The sequence below is a fragment of the Oncorhynchus keta genome, chromosome 2 (assembly GCF_023373465.1).
Source record: "Oncorhynchus keta strain PuntledgeMale-10-30-2019 chromosome 2, Oket_V2, whole genome shotgun sequence".
Lineage (NCBI taxonomy): Eukaryota > Metazoa > Chordata > Actinopteri > Salmoniformes > Salmonidae > Oncorhynchus > Oncorhynchus keta.
The window spans coordinates 68,098,165-68,126,041 of NC_068422.1; the positions used below are offsets into that span (position 1 = coordinate 68,098,165).

A 27,877-nucleotide genomic window follows, 5' to 3' on the forward strand; every position below is an offset into this window, starting at 1 on the left:
CAGGCCAAGGAGAGGGAGCTGCTCAAAGAGCTGGCAGAGCAGCATTCAGAAGAGAGTGCCAAGAGGTGAGTCTGGCTCTCAACAACACAGGACCTCATTGAATCTAAACTAGCTGATCAGTTAAGTACTGGAGTGTTAAGTATTTATAAGAATGTTTGTTTTCCAGGAAGAAGAGTTTCAAGATGATCCGTTCGCAGTCAGCGTCCTTGCAGGGCCTGCAGATCCCTGTGACTGCAGAGTGGGCCCGTTCTGTGGTGACCCCATTCCTCTCACCCTCCTCCACCTGCTCCTCACTTCCAGAGAACTGCCCCGAGTACCAGAGGGTCACCATCAGTGGAGACTACTGCGCTGGTGTAAGTTCTCCAAGCAGGTGGCATACAGTTCATACTCAACTCATACAGTATTTCACTGCATACTGGAAGAGTTGCAATGAAATGGGACAGTAATGATTGTGTTTTGCTTTTCGTGTATTGATGTGAATACTGATGTGTATATTGATGTGTATAGTGTATATTTGTTTTTGTTTCGTCTGTAAAAAAAGAACTTGGACTCAGCATGACTCCCTGTCAAAATAAAAGTTAGATAAACAATTTAAACAATAAAAGTGGTATTTTGGTATGACTTTAAATCCCCAGGTGGTTAACAATAATCTTGTGTGTAGAGAGTCCACAGGATGAAATGGAAAGCCATGTGATAAGACTAGTAATGACAGCTCTCTCCTCTCCCCAGATCACAGTAGAGGACTATGAACAGGCAGCAAAAACCCTGATGAAAGCCCTGTTCATTAGGGAGAAGTACTCCAGACTGGCCTACCATCGCTTTCCCCGGACCGTCGCTCAGTTCCTCCGCAGCGCTGAGAACCAGACGTGGAAGGAAGAGGACGAGGTTCTACCAGGTATACACTGAGTGTACAAAACATTCAGAACACATTCCTAATATTGAGTTGCACCCCCCTTTTGCCCTCAGAACAGCCTCAATTCGTCGGGGCATGGGCTCCACAAGGTGTTGAAAGTGTTCCACAGGGCTGCTGGCCCATGTTGACTCCAATAATTCCTACAGTTGTGACAAGTTGGCTAGATGTCCCTTGGGTGGTGATGCACACAGGAAACTGTTGAGTGTGAAAAACCAAGCATCGTTGCAGTTCTTGACACAAACCGGTGCGCCTGTCACCTATGACCATACCCCGTTCATAGACACTTAAACATTTTGTCTTGCCCATTCACCACACATACACAATCCATGTCTCAATTGTTTCAAGGCTTAAAAATCTTTCTTTAACTTATCTCCTTCCCTTCATCTACATTGATTGATGTGGATTTAACAAGTGACATCAATAAGGGATCATAGATTTCACCTGGATTCACCTGTTAGTTTATGTCATGGAAAGAGCAGGTGTTCAAAATGTTTTGTACACTCAGTGTATACTCAAACAGTGCCCATAAATTAACTATATGTCCATAATGTGTTCTTAACGTCCTGTACAAGTAGAGTCCATTGTATTAGAGTCTATGTCAGTCATACTGGTCTCCCCACAGATGTCTGCCCTTGCCCCAGGGAGGTGGAGGACCCGTACAGCATTGAGAATATCCCAGACAACCTGAGCTATGAGCTGCAGACAAAAGATGGCATAGTGTATGTGTATGAGAACGCAGAGGCTTTAAGTCAGAACAGGCCCCGCAGCCTGCCCTACCCTGACCTGGAGACCTTTGCCATAGACCTCAGCCATGTGCTGGCCATGATCATTGATGGACCCACGTGAGTGACCACCACTTCCTGAACTCACCACTGTGTAATGGAGCTTTATTTTTGTCTCTGCATAACTAACGTGCTTTACAGGAAGACCTATTGTCACAGACGCCTGAACTTCCTGGGCTCAAAGTTCTACCTGCATGAAATGCTCAATGAGATGGCTGAGCTAAAGGAACTGAAGGGTGTTCCACACAGAGACTTCTACAATGTCAGAAAGGCAAGTTCCAACACTTGAAGGTGAAAGCTACATTTATAATGTGAAGTGAAAGTCCACCGTTTAGATCTGATGTGGCTACTTTCCCAGAGGCTTTGTGATAAAAAGCCACAATCAAACTGTGACGTCTCTCTTTCCCCAGGTGGACACACACATCCATGCAGCCGCCTGCATGTCCCAGAAGCACCTTCTGAACTTCATCCAGACCACCTACAAGACGGAGGCAGACCGTGTGGTGCTGGAGAAGGGCGGGCGGAAGCTGACCCTCAGAGAGGTGTTTGAACACCTCAACATGGACCCCTATGACCTCACTGTGGACTCCCTGGATGTACACGCTGTAAGACCCTCCCTCTCTCTATCTATTTCGCCTGACATCATCCCTTACAAAGAAAAACAAATGAAAAAATCATGGGGATTAACATAGTTTTCAGACACGTGGGAAGTTCCACATCTTATTTTCCATGTATTTTTCCCTCGTGAAAATATATAACACTATTACTCCACCATCGTTTCAGTAAAAAGCTACGGTTTGGGGCTGGAGAAATGCAACCACTCTCAAATCCCTACACTACGCTATGGATGCAAGGACTGTCCATCCATGATACACTGCATGACCAAAAGTATGTGAACACTTGCTCGTCGAACATCTCATTCCAAAATCATGGGCAGTAATCCACTCTTCTGGGAAGGCTTCCACTAGATGTTGGAATATTGAATCGTCTACAATGTCATTGTATATCATACCATTAAGCTTTCCCTTCACTGGAACTAAGGGGCCTAGCCCGAACCATGAAAAACAGACCCAGACCATTATTCCTCCTCCACCAAACTTTACAGTTGGCACTATGCATTGAGGCAGGTAGCATTCTCCTGGCATCTGCCAAACCCAGATTCGTCCACCAGACGGTGGATGGTGAAATGTGATTCATCACTCCAGAGATCTAATTTCCACTGCTCCAGAGTCCAATGGCGGCGAACTATACACAACTCCAGCCAACGCTTTACATTGCGCATGGTGATCTTAGGCTTGTGTGCGGCTGCTCTGCCATGGAAACCCATTACATGAAGCTCCCGATGAACAGTTCTTGTGCTGACGTTGTTTTCAGAGGCAGTTTGGAACTCGGTAGTAGTAACCAAGGACAGACGAACTCTGGAGTGTTGCAACCGAGGACAGGCGATTTTTAAGCACTACGCACTTCAGCACTCGGCGGTCATGAGGCAAAATATTTTATATTCTTCAAGAATCAATTGGTAAATATCATTAATTTATAAGTCCAAAAATGGATGTGGTCACTAAGGATTGCCCCTTTAATAACCTACACTGAGTGTACAAGATATTAGGAACACCTACTCTTTCCATGACATAGACTGACCAGGTGAATCCAGGTGAAATCTATGATCCCTTATTGATGTCATTTGTTAAATCCACTTCAGTGTAGATGAAGGGGAGGAGACAGGTTAAAGAATCATTTTTAAGCCTTGTGACAATTGAGACATTGATTGTGTACAGTATGTGTGCTATTCAGAGGGTGAAAGAGCAAGAAAAAATATTTAAGTGACTTTGAACGGGGTATGGTCGTAGGTGCCAGGCGCACTGGTTTGTGTCAAGAACTGCTAGGTTTTTCACGCTCAACAGTGTCCCGTGTGTATGAAGACTGATCAACCACCCAAAGGACATCCAGCCGACTGTGGGAAGCATTGGAGTCAACATTGGCCAGATCCCTGTGGGATTCCCTCATCAATCTACACACAATACCCCATAATGACAAACCAAAAACATGGACTTACGTAAATATGAAATATCACATTTACATAAGTATTCAGACCCTTTACTTAGTACTTTGTTGAAGCACCTTTGGCAGCAATTACAGTATTGAGTCTTCTTGGTAAGACACTACAAGCTTGGCACACCTGTATTTGGGGAGTTTCTCCCATTCTTTTCTGCTGATCCTCTCAAGCTCTGTCAGGTTGGATGGGGAGGACAACGACCCTAAGCACACAGCCAAGACAACGCAGGAGTGGCTTCGGGGCAAGTCTCTCCAGAGATGTTCTATGGTGTTCAAGTCTGGGCTCTGGCTGGGCCACTCAAGGACATTCAGAGACTTGTCCCGAAGCCACTACTGCGTTGTCTTGGCTGTGTGCTTAGACTCTGTTGGAAGGTGAACACTCGCCCCAGACTGAGGTCCAGAGCGCTCTGGAGCAGGTTTTCATCAAGGATCTCTCTATACTTTGCTCCGTTCACCTTTCTTCAAGCCTGACTCGTCTACCAGTCACTGCCACTGAAAAACATCCCCACAGCATGATGCTGCCACCACCATGCATCACCGTAGGTATTGGTATTGGCCATGTGATGAGCGGTGCCTGGTTTCCTCCAGACGTGACGCTTGGCATTCAGGCCAAAGAGTTCAATCTTGGTTTCATCAGACCAGAGAATTTTGTTTCTCATGGTCTGAGAGTCTTTAAGTGCCTTTTGGAAAACTCCAAGCCTTTTACTGAGGAGTGGCTTCTGTCTGGCCACTCTACCATAAAGGTCTGATTGGTGGAGTGCTGCAGAGATGGTTGTCCTTCTGGAAGGTTCTCCCATCTCCACAGAGGAACTCTAGAGCTCTGTCAGAGTGACCATCGGGTTCTTGGTCACCTCCTTAACCAAGGCCTTTTGTCCCCCGATTGCTCAGTTTGGGCGAGCGGCCAGCTCTTGGAAGTCTTGGTGGTTCCAAACTTCCATGTAAGAATGATGGAGGCCACTGTGTTCTTGGGGACCTTCAATGCTGCAGAAATGTTTTGGTACCCTTCCTCAGAACTGTGCCTCGACACAATCCTGCCTCAGAGCTCTACGGACAATTCCTTCGACCCCATGGCTTGTTTTTGCTCTGACATCCACTGTCAACTGTGGGACCTTAAATTGACAGGTGTGTGCCTTTCCAAATCATGTCCAATCAATTGAATTTCCCACAGGTGGACTCCAATCAAGTTGTAGAAACATCTCAAGGATGATCAATGGAAAAAGGATGCACCTGAGCTCAACTTTGAGTCTCATAGCAAAAGGTCTGAAAACATATGTAAATATTTTTTGTGTTTAAAATTTCTTTTTTGCAAAAATTTAAAAAAAAACCTGTTTTTGCTTTGCCATTATGGGGTATTCTGTGTAGATTGTTGAGGTTTTTTAAATATTTTAGTTCATCCATTTTAGAATAAGGCTGTAACGTAACAAAATATTGGAAAAATCAAGTGGTCTGAATACTTTCCGAAGGCACCGAATGAAACTGCAAATGTGATTTTCACATGATTGAACTTCACACGTGAACTTGCATTTTCACATGTGAAACTGCATATCTGATTTTCAACTGGAAATTTCACAAGTGAAACCGCAATATACATGTGAGGTGAAAACATGTTACTCTCCTCACATATTACAACGTGGTGTTGACTTGTGAACTCTTAATTGAATACATGTGAAAATATGGTTTCACATGTGAAATTTAAGTTCAACATGTGAAAACAGGCATTGCTTGTTAGACATGTCTTTTTGTAAGAGTATATCATCCATACTATACAGGAACAGCTGTTATGCCATAAAACACATATTTATTGTGTAACCATAGCTGTTCAGTTATATCTATAGCTAGAGACACATTTCAGTTTTGGAGATCTGTTAGCACCATCCATAAGCTAATATTAGATCTGTGTGTGTGCCTCACCCCACAGGGCAGACAAACCTTTCACAGATTCGATAAGTTCAACTCCAAGTACAACCCAGTGGGGGCCAGTGAACTCCGAGAAATCTACCTGAAAACAGACAACCTCATAGATGGAGAGTACTTTGCACGCATTATCAAGGTATAGTTCATTCATACAGAAAACATCCTGATTCTCTGAAATTGATAACACATGTTATGTTGCACAAGCTATTGTTATTTTGCAACAACAACATGTGCAGCAACACATTTGAGGATGTGTTACTCTGATGGCTGGGAGGTGACAGAGACCCAGAATAATGGTCTTGTTTGGAGATGAGAGAACTTTCTACCACGCCTTGCCCTTGACAGGAAGTGTCCCATGACCTAGAGGAGAGTAAGTACCAGCATGCTGAGCCTCGTCTGTCCATCTACGGACGCTCTGCAGAGGAATGGGACAGCCTCTCCAAGTGGTTCATCCAGCACAAAGTGCACTCTACCAACATGCAGTGGATCATCCAAGTCCCCAGGATCTAGTAAGTGCTGCTGCCTGAGTGACCGCTGAAGGCAAAGAGTTACATTTCACTTTCAACTGGAGAAGGTATGTAACATGGCTACTATAAACAATAATACTCTTTTTGTGAGATGTTTGTCATGCTTAAAAATCTTTCACTTCTTTCAGTGATATTTTCAAGTCAAAGAAGTTGATCACTAACTTTGCCAAGATGTTGGAGAACATATTCCTTCCTCTGTTTGAGGCTACAGTCCATCCACAGAAGCATAAGGAGCTACATGTATTTCTCAAATATGTGAGTAAGATTCATTTGGATATTCCTGCAAAAATGATCCTGATAGTGTCAACCATTCACCATTCAACCCCTACTCTTCCTGTGCAGGTGACAGGCTTTGACAGTGTGGATGACGAGTCCAAGCACAGTGACCACATGTTCTCCTACAAGAGCCCCAAGCCTGAGCAGTGGACAGCAGATGAAAACCCTCCCTACAGCTACTACCTCTTCCACATGTACGCCAACATCATGGTGCTCAACAATCTGAGGAAGTACGTACCTGTTGATATCTGCCCCTCTCAGGCCTCTGGTAATGGACCCAAACCATTACATCTCATTCAAGAGAAACATAGACTTCCAACTGTCCTTCTGCTGATGCTGCTAAGGGGAAATGTAGGTTTTACACCCATTGTTTGTGTATGTGCAATGTGTGTGTGTGTGTGTGTGTGTGTGTGTGTGTGTGTGTGTGTGTGTGTGTGTGTGTGTGTGTGTGTGTGTGTGTGTGTGTGTGTGTGTGTGTGTGTGTGTGTGTGTGTGCGTGCGTGCGTGCGTGCGTGCGTGCGTGCGTGCGTGCGTGCGTGCGTGCGTGCGTGCGTGTGTGTGTGTGTGTGTGTGTGAATATGACCACTGAATATTCCCCTGGGTCTCTTCCAGAGAGCGGGGCTTGAGCACCTTCCAGTTCCGTCCACACTGCGGGGAGGCTGGATCCATCACCCACCTGGTCTCTGCTTTCCTCACCGCTGACAACATCTCCCACGGCCTCAACCTCAAGAAGGTCCTTTACTACTAGACTGAATCCTGCATCAACTGTCCTCAACACATTACAGCCTACACACATTTATTTGCCATCAATGAACTAATATAATTCCTCAACACCCCAGCATGTTTGAATGGAGCACTCTCATGCTGATCTCCCATGTGATACAGTGGGTGCTATTCACATGAATAGTGGATGTCATGAGATGACCCTAAAGAAATGCAAAGCTATCTAATATTCTCACATGAAAGCACGCTGTATAAATGCAAGCCATTGTACTGTAATACAGTAACAGTGTTCCTGTTTGCTTCATTTTCCTGTCTTTCTGTGGGCCTAACCAGCACACAGACAAGGAAAGGCCCTGTCTACCAGGCCTGCTCCAAGCAAATACAGCCACTGAAAATAACCGAGCCAGCCACAGGGACAGGAGCTAGCTTTCAACTTTTGACACGTTTTAACATCCACCGTGTCTGCTGATCAGTAAGCAGAGACCCTGTACGCTGAGCAGGTGACAGCGAGGTATGTGTGAGTCTGTGTGTATGTACTGAGTGTGTCTGTCTCTCTCTGTCACAGAGCCCTGTCCTACAGTACCTGTACTACCTGGCCCAGGTGCCCATTGCCATGTCTCCTCTGAGCAATAACAGCTTGTTCCTGGAATATTCCAAAAACCCTCTCAGGGAGTTCCTACACAAGGGGCTGTGCGTGTCTCTATCAACAGATGATCCTATGCAGTTCCACTATACCAAGGTAAACTGTTGGAGAAAATAGTAGCTCAAATCAGCTCCAGCTGAGTGTTCCATAGCTATATTGTAGGACAGTACCAGATGACAGTGTGTCCTGTCTGTAGGAGGCACTGATGGAGGAGTATGCCATTGCGGCCCAGCTGTGGAAGCTCAGCACCTGTGATGTGTGTGAGATTGCCAGGAACAGTGTGCTGCAGAGTGGCCTGTCTCACCAGGTAGAGCTCTGGGCACTGATATCTACACTTTTAGAAAAAGGGTTCCAAAAGGGCTCTTCGCTGTCCTCACAGGTGAACCCTTTTTGTTCCAGGTAGAATACTCTTTGGTTCCAGGTAGAAACCCAAAAGTGTTCTACCAGGAACCAAAAAAGGTACTTCTCCTATGGTGACAGCCAATGAACCCTTTTACATTATAGATAGCACCCTTTTTATAGTGTATAATAGCATGAATGCAAAATAACATTAAATATCCTTCCACTGTCCCCCATCTAATGGAGTGGTTATACCTACGGAGCTTACATTATATACAATCTCTGGTAATACTGTATAACTCATTTTGTGCAGGAGAAGAAGCACTTTATTGGGGCCAACTACTTGAAGGATGGACCTGAGGGGAACGACATTCGGCGGACCAATGTGGCTCAGATCCGCATGGCCTACCGCCACGAGACCCTGTGCAATGAGCTCAGCTTCCTAGTGGATGCAGTGAAGACTGAAGCGGCCATTGGCACACAACCAGTGTGACCACAACAATATGGGACTCAATCCATGCATGTAAGCTCTCAACCATCACAACGATATCTCCATCATTCATGGGAGAAAAAGCCCAATGGTTTGAATGGATAAGTGTGTCTCTTGTTTCTCTGGCTGCATGTGTGCTACTGTGAAAGCAGATAACAAGGGGTGCCATTGCAGTTAAAGAGATTCTCCAGTACTTTTGTATACTTTTTGCCAGTGGTTCTGAAAGTGGTGCTCAAGAGCCAAAAGTGGTCCCCTGAAAATGGTGTACTATGTCACATACTGTATGTGCAGATATATGCACCATGCCATTGCTCTCTCTCTCTCGCTCTGCTGTGGGTGCATCATGTGCATCTTGCTAGTTTCATATGGCGAGAGGCTGAAGCTCATTGGTTGAATTCGAATCCTAAGTGGCTGGCCCACATGGAGGAATATGTAGGCCAAGCATAGCTTCCAGAAAAGTAGTTGCTTTAAAACTAGGCATTTCATGTATAACTGAGGTAAGGTAGATTATGCATGTATGAACTACACATTGACACATCCAAAGCGGGAGGTTTAATAAATACTTATTAGTCACCAAAGTTCCGGAGCATGTCTTTAACAGTATAAAAATAGTTTGGAGAGGTAGCAGTAGGAGCCAACTACATCTTAGTGTCTAAATGATGTAGGTCCACAGTACAAGGGTTTCCTTCTGCAGTGCAGCAACATCCTCTGCACTAGGGCTCTGCAGAGCACTTACTCACAGTTCAGTAATGTTACAACATATTTGTGGTTTCAAGTGCAATGTCTGGGAGAAAAAACACTGGCCACTTCTATTTTGATGTCTAACACTCACTGCATCATGCCTTAGTGATGGGCGGTCCCAGCTGTTGACAGAACCTGACAGTGTTAATCTCTGGAGCTGGAACACTGCTTTAGCTGTGATGAATGAAGTCTGGTACATTTCCACTGTCCCTTTCCATGTGTGCTTGTTTTTACAGGATGTCATGCAGTAGGTTCCAAGGAGGACACTGAAGTCATTTGTGGGACACTGTAGGTACAAAACATTGTACTTGCTCTGTATGAGATCTGTTTGAAGTATTTGTGTGAATGTTTTGTTTCAATTTGAATGAAAACAGGCATTTATATTGGTCAGAGTATGCTATATTTCATTTGAATGTACTGTATCTATAACGTACTGTGCTGTGTCTATAAAGCAACATTGAGTCAATTGAGTTGTGAAAGTTTGGACAAGAGAGAAAAATGAGAAAGCATATAAGATACAAGATGTCCAAAGATGTTACAACGCTCTCTCACCTCTTCCTCGTTAATGGTTGACAGAATGCTGTAAAATAGCCTGTTTTTAATTATGTTACTTTTGTTATCAATAAAGATATTTAAACTTGGATAATTCCGTTTTTTTGTTGTTGTCATGCAGCAATTTAAAACTGTGAGATGATGGAATACATTGTTTATTAGAACATTAACCCAAATCTCATGGCATTAGTCTGCATTTCCAAAAAAGGCTAAGAAGTAACTACAAGGCAGGGTATACAAAAAGTTTGAATTTATTGCATCAATTCGAGATTGGCATTAGTTTAAAAACATGATTTAAAATGCAGTAGTTAGCAGTGGCCCTGGCATACTGACTAACCTTTTCTGAAGTCGTAAAATCAATTATATGTAGAGCAAAAAATATGAAACCATTTTCAATTCAGCTACTATACTCGTCCTAAAATCAACTCATCCACGTTGCAGCAATAATTGCCTTGATGACATCGCCATCTAGTGGTTAAAATACAGGACGCTCTCCAGAACAATCTATTGTGAACACGAACAACAAGAAACAAGGAGACATAGAATAACCTTCTAAAGCAACATTGGAAAGGCATCCCATGCTATAAATAAATGCATTTGAATAACATTAACGCACACTTTATACAAACTACTAAACAACATAACTTCCATAAGCAGGAACATAACTTTAAAAAAAGCAGCCAGACCTTATCTTTGGTCTTACCAAATCTAAAGCATCAAGGTTCTGTCTCTGATGCTGAATCTGCATTGGTCTCATCACTGATGTTTACACTGATGTCATTGGCTGTCTCTTTGCACACATCCTCCTCAGGCTCAGCCTTAACTTCAGCCTCAGTCTGGGCTTCCTTTGTGTCCTTCATACAGGTGTGTGCTGCACATTCCTTTGTCTCAATGTACTCTTTCTGCTGCTCCCCATCCCAGCAGGGGAGAATAGTCTTGAGCCCATTGTTCCTTTATAAAGAGGAAAAATAAAATGTGACGTGCAGGCTGAACATTAGTTAACACAGTATCAACTTACATCCCTAAACTCACTCTGCCTCTGCTATAAATCAAACGTATGCATGACCATGTCAACGGGTATATGTTATAGTAATTGTGCTTAATGAATTAACTCGATCTAAATAATGGTTTTCAATTCAAGGGATCTTACATATCTACTTTTCCCCTTTTACAAAGAAAAGGTAGGAAAAAACACTTACGTTCTAAAGTACAAGAGAATGGCCATTGCGGTCAGAAGAAGAACAATGGTCGAGGTGATAAGTATTGCGCTGCTCATGGACTGGGGTAGTTCTACCTCTACCTCTGGGCTATCAGAAAAACTACTGAGAGAGAGAACAGAGGAGCGAGAATGAGAGGTGGGCCGGGCGGACTGTGTGGAGGGGACAAGATGAATGATGGCTGGAGAGAGGGAGGTAGAGGGGGATGAGGCCGCTCCTGAAGGAGAGAGATGTGCTCCCTCCTGTTGCTTCGGCGTGGTCAAAGCGGTATCAGCTGTGGTATCCTCCAATTGTATCACTGTGGTAAGTAAATGAGAGTAAGTTAGCAATGCATTCACATTCAATTAAATGAATAAATTGATATCCAGCATTACCATCATAGTAGCTGTTTGCCAAACATTTTAATTTCACTCAATTCCTAAAACTTGGTCACACCACCCCAGGGACAGTTCAGGAAGTTAATGTAGGATGTTTTTCACACTCAAATTTTCCCTTTTCCTCTCACGTTCATACAATTGTTAGTCTCACAAAGGAAAGGAAAGTAAGTGATTTGACTTTCTGAAAAAATCCCAATTACCTCAGAGTTTAGGGTCAACAGAAAGGCACAGAGCAATTAGCCTATGTATTCATGAATCACCATAGCATAACATTTCTCTACTGGATCCATTGATCCAGTGACACAAGCCTACCAGACGAGCTCAGCATTCAACACCATAGTGCCCTCAAAGCTCATCAATAAGCTAAGGACCCTGGGACATCTCCCTCTGCAACTGGATCCTGAACTTCCTGACAGGCTGCCCCCAGGTGGTAAGGGTAGGTAACAACACATCCGCCACGCTGATCCTCAACACGAGGGCCCCTCAGGGGTGCGTGCTCGGTCCCCTCCTGTACTCCCTGTTCACTCATGACTGCACGGCCAGGCATGACTCCAACACCATCATTAAATTTGCCATGACACACCAGTGATAGGCCTGATCACCGACAATGACGAGACAGCCTATAGCGAGGAGGTCAGAGACCTGGCTGTGTGGTGCCAGGACAACAACCTCTCCCTCAAAGTGATCAAGACAAAGGAGATGATTGTGGACTACAGGAAAAGGAGGACCGAGCACACCCCCATTCTCATCAACGAGGCTGCAGTGGAGCAGGTTGAGAGCTTCAAGTTCCTTGGTGTCCACATCACCAACAAACTAACATGGTCCAAGCACACCAAAGACAGCCGTGAAGAGGGCATGACAAAACGTATTCCCCCTCAGGAGACTAAAAAAGATTTGGCATGGGTCCTCAGATCCCCTAAATGTTCTACAGCTGCACCATTGAGAGCATCCTGACTGGTTGCATCACTGCCTGGTATGGCAACTGCTCGGCCTCCCACCGCAAGGCACTACAGAGGGTAGTGCGTTCGGCCCAGTACATTACTGGGGCCAAGTTTCCTGCCATCCAGGACCTCTATACCAGGCAGTGTCAGAGGTTGGCCCTAAAAATGGTCAAAAAGACTCCAGCCACCCTAGTCATAGACTAGCTTCTAAACAGCTTCTACCCCCAAGCCATAAGACTCCTGAACATCTAATCAAATGGCTACCCAGACTATTTGCATTGCCCACCCCCCCCCTCTTTTCACCACTGCTACTCTCTGTTCTCACCTATGCATAGTCACTTTAATAACTCTATATACATGTACATACTACCTCAACTAGCTGGTACCCCCGCACATTGACTCTGTATCGGTTCCCACCTGTATATAGTCTCGCTATTGTTATTTTACTTTAATTACTTGTTACTTTGATCTCCTATTCCTAGCTGTATTTTTTTGAAACTGTATTGTTGGTTAGGGGCTCATAAGTAAGCATTTCACTGTAAGGTGTTTTATTTGGTGCATGTGAATAATACAATTTGATTTGCAGTGAGATTAAGATTTTTTAAAATCCTTTACTGTACCTGAAGCATTGAAGCAGAACACATCAAAAAGTTTGGTGACAGAGGCTCTCCATTTGATGACACCGGTCTGGTTTTGACCACAGGTTTTACTGGCCTCAATACGAGGGATCACTGCAAAATGTTCATCAATCCACCCAAACCTAGAGACACAGCCAATTTAAATTGGATTCATTTATTCTCAGAGGTTATCTATTATGAAAAGGATCACTAGCATACAAAGAAGAATCGAATCCAAAAGCCATTTTACCTGCATGTTTCCAAGCCCAGTCTCTGAGCCTCCTCAACCTGGGAATTGGAGGCCATGGTTACACCCAGATACCAGCACACCTCCCTGGCCTCAGAGGCATTGAAGGCATAGGTAAACTGGTTGAGGTCATTTGTGTAGCTGACCAGAAACACTCCAGCTATTTGTCTCTCTGGGAAAGCTGGTGTTAAGGGAATTGAAGAGAAGTTTATGTGCATGTTTGCTGGTTTTAAAATGATTTCTAATTAGTCAAGTTTATCAATTTGAAAATCCAATAATAAGTCAAAATATTTTAAACTAATGATTTTTTTCTTCTTCTGAAAGTATCACTTAATGCATTTGATGCATTTGCATGCCTTGTATTATTTAATATATTTTTTATATCAACGTTCATCAGTAATCATTAATGAAGATAACAAAATCACTTCAAAATGATGTTCAAAATTCTTCTCCAAAAGCACAATGCATATTTGAGAACTGATTTTGAAGGCAACATCTTTGAGCTTTGAGACACATGCAGTATAAAAATAATAAATAGAAAAAGAATCATCTTACCATTGATTTTGCTAGGATCAACGTGTAGTAGACCAGAGAATGACAGTGTGAGAGGCAGCAGTAGTGAGAGGATCCAAACCTGCATCATGGTTACCAATGGTCAGTGACACCGGACTGGGAGCTACTGCGATGTGTTCCACTGTGTGTTCCACTGTGTGTCTGTGAGCCAAATGAAGGGGTTAGTGAGAGGTGATTCTCTTCATATTAGAAGGGTGGGTTCATGAAGTGTACAAAGCTGTTGTATAAATGACCAGTCAGACGAGGTGGTGAAAAGGTCACGGAACCACCGGGAACAGGAAGCAGGAAGTACGTTGTACAGCTCATTCAGTATGAGCACTTTAGGATCCAAACAGGTCCAAGAATAAGATAAATGTAGCAAGACATTAACATAACATGGTGCAGAAGCATCGGAAGTGTGGCATAAACTGCTGAAGTAGTGGTAATATTTTTTAAGAGGTTAATTAATTGAGAATAAGATGAATAGCTCTTTCTCATAATACTGTGTAATAACACATTATGCTTGAAAAGACAGATGGAGGATTCCATCCGAAACTGATCTTCCGGCCTCCTTTACCAACTTCAGGAAAACATTTCTGAGATGATCATTTCTGATTTGACCTCAAGGATCCCTTCTGTTAAAACAACTAACATTAAAACATTGAACCTCAGTCAAATTTGTTTTAATAGATAGGCACGTTAGATTGGGAGTCTGCCTAAAAAAACGTATGGATGCAGAATAAGCATGAATCAAACAAGCTAGTCCTTAAGTTGTATTCTTTCGAGAGAGTACATGAGGAGTGTTTGGCACAGATAGATGTTGGGAAAATTGTTCCTTTTTTATTGACTTTGGCACTTCACACAATGATTTCCTCCCTCTGCCATTTGCTCAGTCATTAACAAGCTCGTGATCCCTGGCATCCTCTGATGACTCTGACACACAGCGAAATCCCACTTCCAGCAAAACACCTCACCCCAACCTAGTACAGCAGGAAATGACGCAGACAGAACTGAAAAATAAGCAAAAGTCGTTTTTTGACATATGAGAAGAGTCAGTGACATTTAAATGTCCCAAAAGAATGGACATCTAAAGAGGACATCTATATTTTCTTTTGTGACATTCATTGAATATTAAAACAGAGAGAATCACTCAAGCTGTCACGTTCTGACCTTAGTTCCTTTGTTTTGTCTTTTGTTTTAGTATGGTCAGAGCGTGAGTTGGGGTGGGCAGTCTGTTTGTTTTCAATGTTGGTTTCTGTGTTCGGCCTAGTATGGTTCTCTATCAGAGGCAGGTGTTGTTAGTTTGGGGTGGGCAGTCTCTGATTGAGAGTCATACTTAGGTAGCCTTTTTCCACCTGTGTTTCGTGTGTGTTTATTTTCTGTTCTGTGTTCTGTTGCACCGGTCAGGACTGTTCGTTTGTCGGGTATTGTTTCTGTTTCAGTATTCATTCTTTATTAAATTACAATGAATACTTACCACGCTGCACCTTGGTCCTCTCTTTCTCCCGACGACAACCGTTACACAAGCAGCCTTGACACACTGCAGCTACAGCTTAATGGAGCCAATTAGATAACATAAGTGGTTTCCTGAGAGATATGAAAGATCTTTCATTTTCATAAGTGTAGGGCGGAAGGGAACAAGCACTGTGTTGAAAAATACAATTACTGTGTTACACATTCCACCGAGGTCAGCATGAGAATTCTGCCAATACACCTGTTTGCTTCATGTAAACTGCACCTGTTTGTCTGACATACATTATTCACTATGAAAATGAGTGCTGGGAGTTAAGGCACCTTTATTTCCAGGGCGAAGTTGACACAACAGAAAATCCTGGCACACAAGTGCGAAGAAGATAAAACATTTCTCATGCTGTCTAAAAGTGCTCTCGTACATGAAGGAAATCTTTCAGTGCTCGGAGGACGCAAACCAACACAGGAACAACACATACAAACAAGAACCATCAGCTGCTAAATATTGCACTTGAGGAACTACTTTGGAATGTGCTTGTATTATAGATTTTCCAAAAAAGTATCTGCTTAAATTCCACAAATATAGATATTTTACACAAAAAAAAAGTTGAATTAAAAAACATATCTCTTTAAATATCTCTGTAAATCTCTTCTGGGGATGTCCGTTTACTGGACCTGAGAGAATGAACATAAAAGTAACAGAGTGGTAGATTAATGTACGTTAGTCTAATGTTTACTGTGGCATTTGTCTTAGGGAACTCATCATGAATCATCCATTTTTGCCCAAGGGGCCACATTCAGTCCTACAGGATGACATTCAGAGTAGGACAAGGAATAAGAACAATACATTGTGAATATATACAGTGAGGTCCAAAAGTATTTGGACAATGACAAATATATATTTTTGGGGGCTCTGTACTTCAGCACTTTGGATTTGAAATGATAAAGACTATAAAGTGCAAACTGTCAGCTTTAGTTTGAGGGTATTTGGTCCCATATTCATAAGTGTAGTATATGTGTAGTATTTGGTCCCATATTCATAAGTGTAGTATATGTGTAGTATTTGGTCCCATATTCATAGCACACAACGATTACATCAAGCTTGTGAATACAAACTTGTTGAATGCATTTGCAGTTTGTGTGTCAGATTATTTTGTGCCAAAGAGAAATGAATGGTAAATAATATATTGTGTATTTTGGAGTCACATTTATTGTAAATAAGAATAGAACATGTTTCTAAACCCTATTGAAATTCATGTGGATGCTACCATGATAATTATGAATGAATCGGGAATAATGATTTGTTCCCCTCCAAAATGCTACCCTCCCTGTTCATTCTGTTCATTGTGTCATTCAGTTCACCTGATATGGATGGAAAGGCCCTCATATTAAAGCTGACAGTCTGCATTTTCACATAATAGTCATTTCATTTCAAATACAAAATCCTAGATCTCACTGTAGATAAGAACATATTTCATCACACTATTATACTTGGCCCCCTAAGCAACAATCATATATCAACATCAGAAACAGTCAGGCAGCTTTCCCAACACAACATAAATATGCCTTGATAAAGTTTATGATCATTAGAAGACTTATCCTCTGAAACCAATAAAAAACGAAATAAATGCTCCCAAAGATACACCCCCAAACCCTAGATCTTCAAAACCCTATATTCAAGTTCAACTCTTGATGTATCATGGGGAAAAAAAGAGTCTTTGGACTGAGAGAAGTATGAGACAGGCTCTTTGTTATTCTGGAGTGGGATTCTTTGGCTGTACTCCTACATTCAGTCCAAAGATCTTCTTCTTGTCCTGGACCATGGCTTTTTCTGCCGACATGTCCCCATGGTTGTTATAGCGATCACTAAAGTATGTGAAAACACTGACGACCAGAAACGTGACCAGGAACAACGTCAAAACAATCCAGAGAAGTCGGTTACGGCGGAAAATCTTGGGGCAAAGCCGGTCAAGGACAACTAGGACCTCTTCAACCTTACTGTAAAGGCCAAATTGAGAGGGGATTCAGAACAATCCAAGGTATACAGCCAGTCACCATACAGTGTCTAGTATAACTACATCATCATTTATTTACAGTTGATCTACATGAAGTGAAAATCACCTGCTGAACTGTTCTTTTCTGCTGACTTCTTTTCCTTCATCCTTCTTTTCTGGATTTTCCTCTACCTTCTCCTCCTCCTCTTCCTCCTCTTCCTCCTCCTCCTCCTCCACCTCTGTGACTTCTTTACTTCTCTTCAGTCCCTCTTGGTAGCTGTATTTGGAACATCACACTTGTTTTCTCATTAAAAGGCACATGAGCTGAACGTAGAGGAAGTATCATAAGGCACCAGGGGCACATTACATATAAACTACTTCACTTTATTGCAATGCTGACTGTACTGAATGTACTGTAATATTTTGTTGATTCTTCATACTATTATGTACTGACACTATTATGTCAGTAATAGCGTGCACAGGGTGTGTGACTGTGGGTATGATTGTGGGTGGTCAGGGTGAGTGGGTACATAGAAAAGGGCCTCACCCTTTATTGTAGGCCTCCTCCTCGATCTTTGCCTTGATCTCTGATCTGATCTCCTCTAGGTTGACGGGGGGCTTGGCTGGGGCAGATGGCTCAGCTTCCTGCTCTGCTACACTCTTTCCACTGCATTGTTTCATAGCGGAAAGAACACATAGAACATTTTACCAACAGACATTATGATGAGAGTGAGGAGTGCATCATGGTCATTAGGCTTTCCATCATAACACTGTGGCCTTGTGTTAATGGACAGGCTGGAACGCAGTTGAATGGCAGCGTGCGGGGATGGCACCATCACTGCCAGGCAAGCTTGCGTAAAAACCAGAAGTACAAAGGCAAAATGTGTACATGGGGACTCTTAAAACGTCCCTGGCTTTTACTGAGCAGACACTTGATACAATTGTTATTGTCTCTCCCGCTCCGAGAGATCCTGAGATTTTGGCATGGGGCAAACTAAGAGAGCACACCACTTGAATGCTCTCTCTCTCTCTCAGACTCCCCTTATTACTAAGCCAGGGATGGAGTCTCTGGCCTGGCTTTTGTCAAGCTCCCCAGCCCAAATGTTTAGATTACATCTCAGAATATCCCATCAGCCAGTTGCAGTTGGGTTTTTATGGAATGTTGCACAGTTATTTTGGGTGCATAGACAATCTGGGAGTTGCATAAGGGTAGTGCAGTTATCTGCTGTATATGGCCCCTGGTATCCGGATGGCAATGGTTAATCAAGCTACTTCCTGAATGTCAAGTACACAAGGCAAAGATTCTGATACAGCACAAGATGTCTTCTGATAAGGGTGTACATATATTAAGGCCCCGCATCGACCCATTGTTTCAAAGTGCTGTGAACTGATCTTGGGAACCAGGCAATACAGGCAAGGAGATAGATTGTGCTGAGAACAGTATGTACAGTATATTCGTGGGTATGCATTAGGTCAACATTATGACAGAGGATGGAGGAACATACCTCTCAGCTATAGCTGGATGTGTAGGTTCAGTGGGAAAGTTGCTCTTCATACTGTTGGCTTCACACTGTAATTAACAAGATCAAACAACATGCATGTAGACAAAGCAGACTGATAATATCCTGTCTATTTAAGTTTACCACTTAATCATGTGGTCAGGTTGACAGGCTGAGAAGGCCGTGATTGGGTAGAAAACATACCAGGACAGGAAGTGCTTGGCCCATGGTGGGTTGGGGGCTGGGTCCCATGGCAACGCTGGGGCCGGGTCCTGCCATGACCGGGGTCTGACCAGGGATGTTTAGGAGGTTAAATTTTGGGACTACCGCAACACTGACCCTCCGCCTGGGCAAAGCCTGATAAGGATCCATTGGAAGGGAGAGAGAGAGGGTGAGAGAAAGAGGGAAGAAAAGAGAGGGAGAGTTCAGTTGGGGGTATTATCCTTAAAAATATATGGTCTATCACATTGAGAACTGTTACCCTGATATAACCAGTCAAACCCAGTTCAACTCTGTTCAACACTACAGCACCAACCTTTCCCAGGGTCAGGGACATAGACCTGGATGGCCGTGGGACTCCATCATCTAACCAAAGAACACAGGAGAACGTAGTTTAAGTCAATCAACATTTTGCAACAACTTGCCCTTCATGTCCTGGAGATAAAGAGTTTGTACAGGTGTACCTCCAGTGTCTATGGATCCTCCATAGCAGCGACTAGAGTTCTGGTTGGCCAGCTTCTTGAACTCCATCAGCTCAGCATGGTCCTTCTCATAGGTTCTCTTCAGATTCTCCACGTACTGCATCATCACCTCTGTGGCCTTGTTCATACGTTTCTCCTATCACACACAGGGTTCCAAAAGGGTTCTTCGGCTGTCCCCATAGGAGAAACCTTTTGGGTTCCATGTAAAACCCTCTGTGGAAAGGGTTTTACTTGGAACCCAAAAGGGTTCTACCTGGAACCTAAAAGGGTTCTTTAAAGGGTTCTCCTATTGGGACAGACAAAGAACCCTTTTAGGTTCTAGATAGTACCTTTTGTTCTAAGAGTGCAGCAACAGCTGGGTCATTACTGTCTATGGGCAGGAGAGTTAACCATACAGTCACAGCAGAGAGAGAGAGAGAATATCATTTTGAGAGGGACTCCAACACTGTGGAAAACCATCATCATGTCAGGTCTGGGGTCAGGTCTTGTACAGCAGCAATGTTGTTAGTCTATAAATCACAACGGACATACCCCTGAGTCCCTCCCTAGTCATTTATTGGAGTTGGCTTTGGTGTGAACGATAACCTGAGGGAAAGCATAACAGGCTAAATCTTTCAAACATATCTTATTTGAAGAAGAAAAAAAAACATACCCATGCCCCTGAACATCCCAAAGTCTTTTTCTCATGACAGTGGAGCATGGAAAAGTTTTCACTTTCACTCAATATTTTCTTCTCTCATTCAGGGGTTTCATGGAATCATGAGTGTACCCTGTGGATGGCCCATCCTATCCTATCCTATGTCTGATTTCCAGTACCTGTCTGACTGCTCCAACCATCTCAGCTCTGCTGGAGAGCCTGGTGGCCAGACGGTGCAGTACTGCTACTGTCTCTATGAGGCACTGGTAGGACTCGCGCTGCTCCATGTTACTCCACTGTGGTGCCGTGCACTGAGGAGGCAACAGCAACAAAACAAAGGGCCTTGATAAATGAGTGAATCACAACTCATTTCATATCCTGTGTCATCATGGCCGACTAAAGGCTGACCTTCAGAGAGCCTTTGAATTCTTCCAGTTCCTTCTCCGTGTTCTCCTCGGTCAGGGTCCGCTCCCGCTCCGCCTGTTTGAGCCGTGTCTCCAGAGTGTAGTTGTCGTTCCGGAACGCCAGCGACAGTTGAACAAACGCGTTCTGTGGGGAGGATATGACTGTGTTTAATGTTCATGAAACGGTCCCCGGGGACACATTAGGTACCATTATTAAGGACTGAGACACGTCAACTCACTGGACCACCACACAAAGTAGATCAGAGGGGTCAAGTCAATTAACGTGCTGCCCAAGAAAACATGAATACAGTATGGGACTGAATAAACACATGTAACACTGAACATCCTTGATAACATGTTAACATAACATAACTGTTATGCTAGCAATGTACAGTATGTGGTAATGTAAAGCACAACTACACCAGCTGGCTACTCAGCTACCATATAGAACGACACCAGCTGGCTACCCAGCTACCATATAGAACTACACCAGCTGGCTACCCACCAACTAGCCAGTGTGTTGACAGTGCTGCTTGCTACCAGGCCTGAGATGAGCCTATAACGTGCAGCGATGATGACAGATGAACTCTTGATGCCATGCTGTCATGATCAAAGGGTCTCTGCTGCAGCATTCCAAACATCGTCCCAGAGTACTGAGGCAAGTGTTGAGAGGAAATCAGTGAACTCGACTGTCCTAGTGCACAACATGTATCCCCCTGGGAGGGACAGGCGTCTGTGCAGGCGGGGCTAAAGCCTAGTCCAAGGGTTCTGCACTCAAACAACACAGCCATGTTTGCATTTTCTCCTTAGAGACAGGAAATTGAGGCTCCCATTAGTCTCAATCATTGGTAGAGACTAGGGGCTTCCTGTACATTACATTCATGAGGCCACAGACAACGGGCGAACATGCACTATAAAACTGGTTACTACTGTATAATACACTCTCCAGAGTAGATACTCACCTCAACTTCTTTTTCGGTGAGTGGAGGTGCACTGCAATAGAATCAAAGAAGAAATATAGGTTCAGTATATATTGTAAAAGGTCATTCCCTGTCAGTCTAAATACTGTGATACCCACCAGCCTGGTAGCCCTCTGTGCAGTTTGAGTTTCCTCAGCATGATGTCTGAGATGTTGGGCATGGCGTCTGACTTCTCTTTAGCATCCTCATCAGTAGGAGACCCTGCAGGGGGCAGAAGAGAGGGACCTGGCCATAAACACACACACACACACACACACACACACACACACACACACACACACACACACACACACACACACACACACACACACACACACATGGGAAAACCTAATTTATTTAAATAATAATCAATCAACCTACTTCTGAGCAACATTGTACTGCAATCTTCTTGGATCACAAACTATTTCACTGATGTCTTTTCAATGTTTTGGCAAAACAATATTAGCTGACTGGGTTCTCTCACTCACACCATCTGCTGGTGCAAACTTAAAATAACATTTCAGGTTGCCAATAAATTGCAGCTCTATGCCACACTTAGAACAGAACATGCCCTCAGTTCTAAGGAAAATCTCTCGGGGTCAGTAAGGACTGTGATGTAGCTGTGAGCCTTGACTCCTTTCCCCTTCACTAGATAAAAGTCTAATGTCTACTCCAATGGTCTGTTACACAGCACAGTCTCCTCTCCAGGTCAGACACGGGGTAACACAGTACCTCTTTCCTGTTCAGCTGTTTCACTCAAGTCTGCCAACTTTGACCCCACAATGCTTTGGTTCCGCATCAGCTTGTGCTCCTGTATACAGAAGAACAGTGCAAATGTGGATTTTTAAGAGCTTTTATGTTGTAACTGTGTCGTACAAAGTTGTTTACGAGAGCAAAATATTACAAGAACAAGACATTCTCTCTCATGATTTTAGCATTTACCATAAAGGCTCTTAAATCCCCAAAACATGCTATAAATGTCACATTAATGCTATCAGGTTCAAGTCAAGGGATGAGCCCCGGTAGTTAAAAGGCTCCCATCGTACCTCTCTTATTTTGGACAGCTTCTGCACGTTGACAGGCTGTACAGGGAAGTCCTTGTACCCAGAGGACTTGAGCAGGGCATCCCGGGTCTTGTCTTGAAAGGAGAAGGTTTCCTCGTTTGTAGAGGGGAGACTTGGCGCCCCATTTCTGGCGTTGAGAGTTCCAACAGTGTCCCAGGACACAGCTCTCATTAGGGGAGGAAAGGCCCCGATGGTCTTGATCTCTGCCGTGCAGGGGGCCTGCTGAGTGGGGGGCCGAGGGACAGGCTTGGCCACCCCAGTGGCAGGGGCCTGGTTGGGGGCTCGGGCCAGACCCTCTTCTGGCTTATTGACTAGTACTGGTGCTGGGCAATTCTTAGCTGTTACCCGGGGGTCAAAGTTCTCCTTCTGGCCCCCACTGGGCTCTCTGGGGGGTGGGGGAACAGAGTAGCGGGGAGCCAGGGTGCCTGAGGACACCTTACGCTTCTCATTGGGCTTCCAGTCCACCAGCCTCCTGGTGCTCTAAAAACAGCAATATCACAATTGTTTAAACATTGTCAATTCAGGAGAAACTAATTGGATTTTCTTGGAGAGGGGGCGCAAGAATGTTAACATTTACAATTTTCTACCGTAAATGAATTATTGTATCCAACATAGCTATGAGCATAGCTATTCTGGAGTGTAAACTAACTACGTATTGCATTTTCATTTATGACTAACTGTTCCAGGGTGCCTCTTGAGAATGAGAGTGGTGGTGATTAGTGCTATGCTACCTCATGCTCTGGTGTACTGGTATCAGCCTGCTCCCTCGCAGACAGAACCTCCAATCGCTGCCAGAGAGGAACACGAAACAACACGCATCAACATACTGTTAAAATACCATTACTGAGTGCATCAGAAAAATATCATTCCTATTGGTCTTACCAGGCTGACAGGCGACGAAGGGGCATAGTTCACCTCTGTGGCGACAGCTGAAAGAAAAAGGTTTACAAAAAAAGCAGAATAATAAAATGTATTTTTATGCAGGGATTTTCATGCTCCCCCGCAAAGAGAGTGAATATCCTCTAACTGACAGAGAGATAGACGTACCTATTTGAGGGGCTGTGATTAGAGAGCTGCTTCTGGACGGTACAGGTGAGGAGGATGGTGTGTGGTTAGGAGAAAGACCTGTGGGTAAAACATACACATGTGTTTTATGTTTGGACAATGAAAGTACAGTATACTGCATCAGCATCGCTTTCCAGATAACAACGCAACAATAAAACTATAGTTATTGGGATTTCATTTGACATCTGCCACTGTAGTCTGTTACGTGATGGAAGACTGGACTTATCTGGCGTGCATTCAGAATGCTGCAAGACGAAGGCATGAGGGCACGTACGTGATGTTCAGATAACTCCGGAAGTCAAGATAGAAACATACAGCAATTACAATGACTCACTTACGCAACTCAGCTAGCAGACCTGAGGGTTTGTGGCTGCTCACTGTATTTCATAACCAGCTTTCAGAGTCAAAATATTGTTCAACCAAATCTACACTCCACCAGCTGATTAAATCTCTTCTGTGTAAATAGTGGTCTTAAACTGAAAAGCTTAATACTTACATACTGTACAGTAAGACTTACCATAAAGTACTTGTCTATTTCCCTGTTTCACTTGTATACCAGTCTGTAAACCAGTGAGTGTCTCTCACCTGTGGGGGATTCAGAGAGGCTGCAGGTGGACTTTCGGCCCCTGCGGCTCAGGAAGCGGTCGCTGACTTTCTTGGCCTCCTGCAGCAGCACCAGGTTCTTCTGACGGTCCTCCTCTGAGAGCTGCAGCTCAGGCAGATGGTCTTTCACCAGGTCTATCACATTGCCTGTACTGTCTGAGAAGGATACACACGCGCACACCAGAGTCGTAATTAAAACACAAACTGAGACAATAAGAGACAAATGGCAACAACCAATAGTCTTCTCTCTGAGCTCAGGCAGATTGTCTATCATCCGGTCTATCACATTGTGTGTGTCCTTCTCAGACAGTACAGGCGCACACACACACACACACACACACACACACACACACACACACACACACACACACACACACACACACACACACACACACACACACACACACACACACACACACACACACACACACACACACACACACACACACACACACACACACACACACACACTAGTCTTCTCTCTGAGCTCAGCACAGAGCGACAGGCCAACATCAATAGTAATCAAAGCAGAAGCATCCCGGCACTGAGAGCTTTGGCTCTGATTTTCTAAGGACAAAGGGCCCCAGTTCTGTATGCTGTCAGACACTGATGACCAAACTTATACATTTCAATAGATGGAATTAAATTAGCCATACAATGTTATGAAGAAAAAAAATCTGAATGGAACTCACATTTTGAACAATGGACTTATGTACGTTTTGTTAACATGAGGCTATATTTAGCCTTTAAGTATTTGATTGTACCCACCGACTGTAGTGATTGGTCCTCCCAGGGCGTTTCGGGACAAGCGAGGTCTGGGACTGTGTGGTCTGGGAAAGAGTAACGTTTCAAATGAACAGATGCCGTGTTCTTACGACGCAGTCTTTATTTACATTTAGCTACTCTAAACACTTGAAGAAGGATGGATTTTATTTTCTAGAAATATCTTGATGCTGGCTTGGTTAAAGCGGATCATTTTTCCAGAGGTGGTTTGCTCTCAATTCACCTTGACATGAGCAGTCCTGTTCTCAGGATGAAATAACACATGTACCTGGTCTGTTCCAGAGGTCGACCGTCTGCTTGGACCACGGTCACGGTCGCTTGCTTTGGGAAGACAATGGTGGGAGCAGGCATCGCCACGGGAACTGCTCTACTTTCAACTGGTGTATACTAGATAGAAAAATATGTGAGAAACAAAAGGTTTAAAATAAGTTAGGAGAGGTGTAACTTTAGTTATGCTGCAAGACCAGAACTAGACTGCATGAAAAGGGTTTTGAGAGGACCTTTGAGGGACCGGGATAATAGAAATGGTATCCTGCCATAGACAATCTAATATTGTCTCTTAAAAATAAGGCACAATCATAGATATGGATATTGTTACTGCAATGACGTAAATTGGGGGACATTTTCATTTAAATCTTTCGAAACATAAAATCATGCAAAACAAAGATTACAGAGACATTTGAGTAAACATGGCTTGTGTCACTGCAAAGGCACCAAAACTTTCTCATGCTCTGCCCTTTAACCTTCCTGCTTATGTACACGTCTATAAAATATTTTGTACACACTTTCACAGAGATGTTTGGTGACTTGGTTCCGCAAACTGGAGACGTGCTGTTTTCGTACACTTTTAATGTTGATATTAGTGTGAAGACAGAGCCTAACATACACCTTAATGTCTCTCTAGACCCTCCCTGATGTTGACCATGGCTGGGGCTGTATGGGGAACGTTGTGGAATCAGCAGGGGGGAAAAGACACTTCAACTTCAAAAAGGCACACCCATTTCAAAGCACTTTTAAGGGAAAAATAAATAAACTTGTGGTCCTCTGTTAACGGTGGGTATTTCAGTGAGGCACTTAGCTCTGTTGACTAGCAGGTGGTCCCTGGTTTCCAGCAGCAGCATTTTTAGCTCAGCAGCACAATGTCAACAGCCTGAACCCCTGAACATCAGAAACTCTAGACAACGTCCCTCTGGACTAACATCCTGAACTCACTGGACCTCAGCATCCCAGGAGAGTGGAAGCACAGAATGAACTCTCACCTGAACCATGTGATCTGTTACTAAGTCAACCATGTTAAGTATATTTCCAACATTAAAGGTCAGGCTTATATACCTCATTCATGTTTTATTTATATCCTAGTATCTAGTTCTATCCTGAGAGAAAGTATGCAAATAAACAGGGAGGCATTAAATTATACTTCACTGAGAACTTTGTCCTGGAAGAAATTGCTAATAAATTATATCCCTATAAGAGTCTACAACTGCTGAAAGGCCAGGGCTATTGTTTAATAAAGGAGGATCATTTTATACGGCTGTCATACCCCCAGGTTAGATTACAGAGGCTCATTGCATTCCTCAGTGAAGTCTTATCTAGGCCGTGTTTATGGCTGACTGGAACGGATGACAGTGTACTCCTAGGAGGAGTAACTCAGTGGTTCTGGTGAGGCAGCCATCTGCTCAACACAAATCTGTTGTGTCTCTACAGTGTAAACCAAACAGCTGTATATCGCTCCGGACTGTACACAGGCAGCTTTCAGGAAGCCTCTACTTTTTTTGTCTAAGTTTCAATGGCATGTTTTCTGGGAGACGTACTGGACTAGGCAAAGCCACATTCAGAGAACTCATAAAACATCCAATCTATCCACTGCTCTGTGCAACTCTACTCAACTAAATGAACATTAGGGTGGGGAGTCACACAGGATCTGAACAGGTGACAGAACAAAACAACGAGAGACAGTGCAGTCTTCAGAGTAGAGCCAAGATCTAGAGGAGTCTGGACACACTGTGCAAACCTTGTCTTGACCACCAGCGCAGTGCAAATTACCTCATCAACACAAAAAAAAAAATAGGGTAATAAGAGGCGCTGGGGGAAAAAAAGTTTGTGATCTGGACAGAAGAGGAAAGAACATCCTGCTCATGATTTTGCTGGAATTAATGACATATTTTCACTGTTGAGCAAAGCTTTGTTCCTGAGTCAAAAATAGAATTGGGTGAAAAGCAGGGAGTCATTGTTACCAAAGGTACACACATCCATAACACACGAACATGTATTAGCAATGAATATGTGAGTAACACTATGAGCATAGATATGAGTTAATCCTAATGCTCATATTGCTCATATGCTATTGTTGCTCACATATTCATTACAAAACCGTATAGCTTGCCAATACTGAACCTTAGGTTCTAGGTTCAGTGTTAATGAGCGAGTGCCATGTATAGCTCTGAGTGCAACATACCACGGCTTTAGAGTGAAGGTTTAATGTAATGGATAGGTACTCACTGTGCTGGGTGAGCTGGAGGAACTGTCAAGCTCCTCAGGGGAATCCTCCTCTTCTTCAGGGAGGACGGGCATAACGGGGGGCTGTGGGGCTCGGGGTCGTGTCAGGGGGAAGAAAAAGGGGCTCTCAGCTGGAGTGGGTTGGGTAGGGGATTCCTCTAACTGCTGTTCAGTCTGAACCCAGGGAAAGCAGTACAACTCGTGGCCCCCTCCTTCCTGGAACCAGAATTATATGCATGCAAGCAGGAAGTCACACAGGCACAGGTGAGAATACACAGCCTCTGATAGCTTCTAAC

The 27,877-nt window shown here is 43.7% G+C and overlaps 3 protein-coding genes across 6 annotated transcripts in view; 1 reads left to right on the top strand and 2 right to left on the bottom strand.

The window, feature by feature from the left end:
* Window positions 1-10,045, top strand: part of LOC118362365 (AMP deaminase 3-like) — a 15,326-nt gene extending 5,281 nt beyond the window's left edge. For 3 of the 4 annotated variants that reach the window (XM_052481258.1, XM_052481267.1, XM_052481261.1), the window contains exons 2-15: window positions 1-65; window positions 167-353; window positions 730-895; window positions 1,536-1,755; window positions 1,837-1,966; window positions 2,106-2,300; window positions 5,669-5,800; window positions 6,010-6,173; window positions 6,320-6,446; window positions 6,534-6,697; window positions 7,080-7,200; window positions 7,756-7,929; window positions 8,030-8,140; window positions 8,486-10,045. The exon at window positions 1-65 is cut by the window's left edge and continues 158 nt beyond it. In XM_052481258.1, the coding sequence (XP_052337218.1) occupies window positions 1-65; window positions 167-353; window positions 730-895; window positions 1,536-1,755; window positions 1,837-1,966; window positions 2,106-2,300; window positions 5,669-5,800; window positions 6,010-6,173; window positions 6,320-6,446; window positions 6,534-6,697; window positions 7,080-7,200; window positions 7,756-7,929; window positions 8,030-8,140; window positions 8,486-8,665 (2,136 nt within the window). In that variant the 3' untranslated portion in view covers window positions 8,666-10,045. The remainder of the gene's footprint in view (window positions 66-166; window positions 354-729; window positions 896-1,535; window positions 1,756-1,836; window positions 1,967-2,105; window positions 2,301-5,668; window positions 5,801-6,009; window positions 6,174-6,319; window positions 6,447-6,533; window positions 6,698-7,079; window positions 7,201-7,755; window positions 7,930-8,029; window positions 8,141-8,485) is intronic. The other variant, XM_052481260.1, reaches the window with a different exon arrangement.
* Window positions 10,046-10,183: 138 nt separating this feature from the next.
* Window positions 10,184-14,112, bottom strand: LOC118359118 (lymphatic vessel endothelial hyaluronic acid receptor 1-like). The gene is made up of 5 exons (XM_035737378.2): window positions 13,910-14,112; window positions 13,358-13,535; window positions 13,111-13,250; window positions 11,155-11,470; window positions 10,184-10,906 (listed from the first exon to the last, which is right to left on the bottom strand). Exons 1-5 carry the CDS (start codon window positions 13,995-13,997, stop codon window positions 10,672-10,674), a joined length of 957 nt encoding a protein of 318 aa, XP_035593271.1. The 5' UTR covers window positions 13,998-14,112; the 3' UTR covers window positions 10,184-10,671.
* Window positions 14,113-15,682: 1,570 nt separating this feature from the next.
* LOC118359125 (uncharacterized) overlaps window positions 15,683-27,877 on the bottom strand; it is a 34,961-nt gene continuing 22,766 nt past the window's right edge. The window contains exons 23-42 of the mRNA XM_052481273.1: window positions 27,585-27,797; window positions 25,354-25,472; window positions 25,071-25,132; window positions 24,285-24,458; window positions 23,682-23,759; window positions 23,517-23,563; window positions 23,366-23,422; window positions 22,617-23,114; window positions 22,303-22,381; window positions 21,690-21,816; window positions 21,574-21,604; window positions 20,616-20,756; window positions 20,387-20,518; window positions 19,553-19,706; window positions 19,405-19,454; window positions 19,074-19,226; window positions 18,876-18,940; window positions 17,918-18,037; window positions 17,498-17,647; window positions 15,683-17,374 (exon numbers count right to left, since the gene is read on the bottom strand). Coding sequence (XP_052337233.1) covers window positions 17,128-17,374; window positions 17,498-17,647; window positions 17,918-18,037; window positions 18,876-18,940; window positions 19,074-19,226; window positions 19,405-19,454; window positions 19,553-19,706; window positions 20,387-20,518; window positions 20,616-20,756; window positions 21,574-21,604; window positions 21,690-21,816; window positions 22,303-22,381; window positions 22,617-23,114; window positions 23,366-23,422; window positions 23,517-23,563; window positions 23,682-23,759; window positions 24,285-24,458; window positions 25,071-25,132; window positions 25,354-25,472; window positions 27,585-27,797 — 2,697 coding nt within the window. The 3' untranslated portion in view covers window positions 15,683-17,127. The remainder of the gene's footprint in view (window positions 17,375-17,497; window positions 17,648-17,917; window positions 18,038-18,875; window positions 18,941-19,073; window positions 19,227-19,404; window positions 19,455-19,552; window positions 19,707-20,386; window positions 20,519-20,615; window positions 20,757-21,573; window positions 21,605-21,689; window positions 21,817-22,302; window positions 22,382-22,616; window positions 23,115-23,365; window positions 23,423-23,516; window positions 23,564-23,681; window positions 23,760-24,284; window positions 24,459-25,070; window positions 25,133-25,353; window positions 25,473-27,584; window positions 27,798-27,877) is intronic.

Bases quoted from the DNA above. Each gene is read 5' to 3' on its own strand.
- LOC118359118 (XM_035737378.2), bottom strand. From the start codon at position 13,997: ATGATGCAGGTTTGGATCCTCTCACTACTGCTGCCTCTCACACTGTCA. The intron at 13,536-13,909 runs GTAAGATGATTC...CCTTAACACCAG, and splicing joins TGATCCTAGCAAAATCAATG to CTTTCCCAGAGAGACAAATA. The intron at 13,251-13,357 runs GTAAAATGGCTT...CTGTGTCTCTAG, and splicing joins CTGGGCTTGGAAACATGCAG to GTTTGGGTGGATTGATGAAC.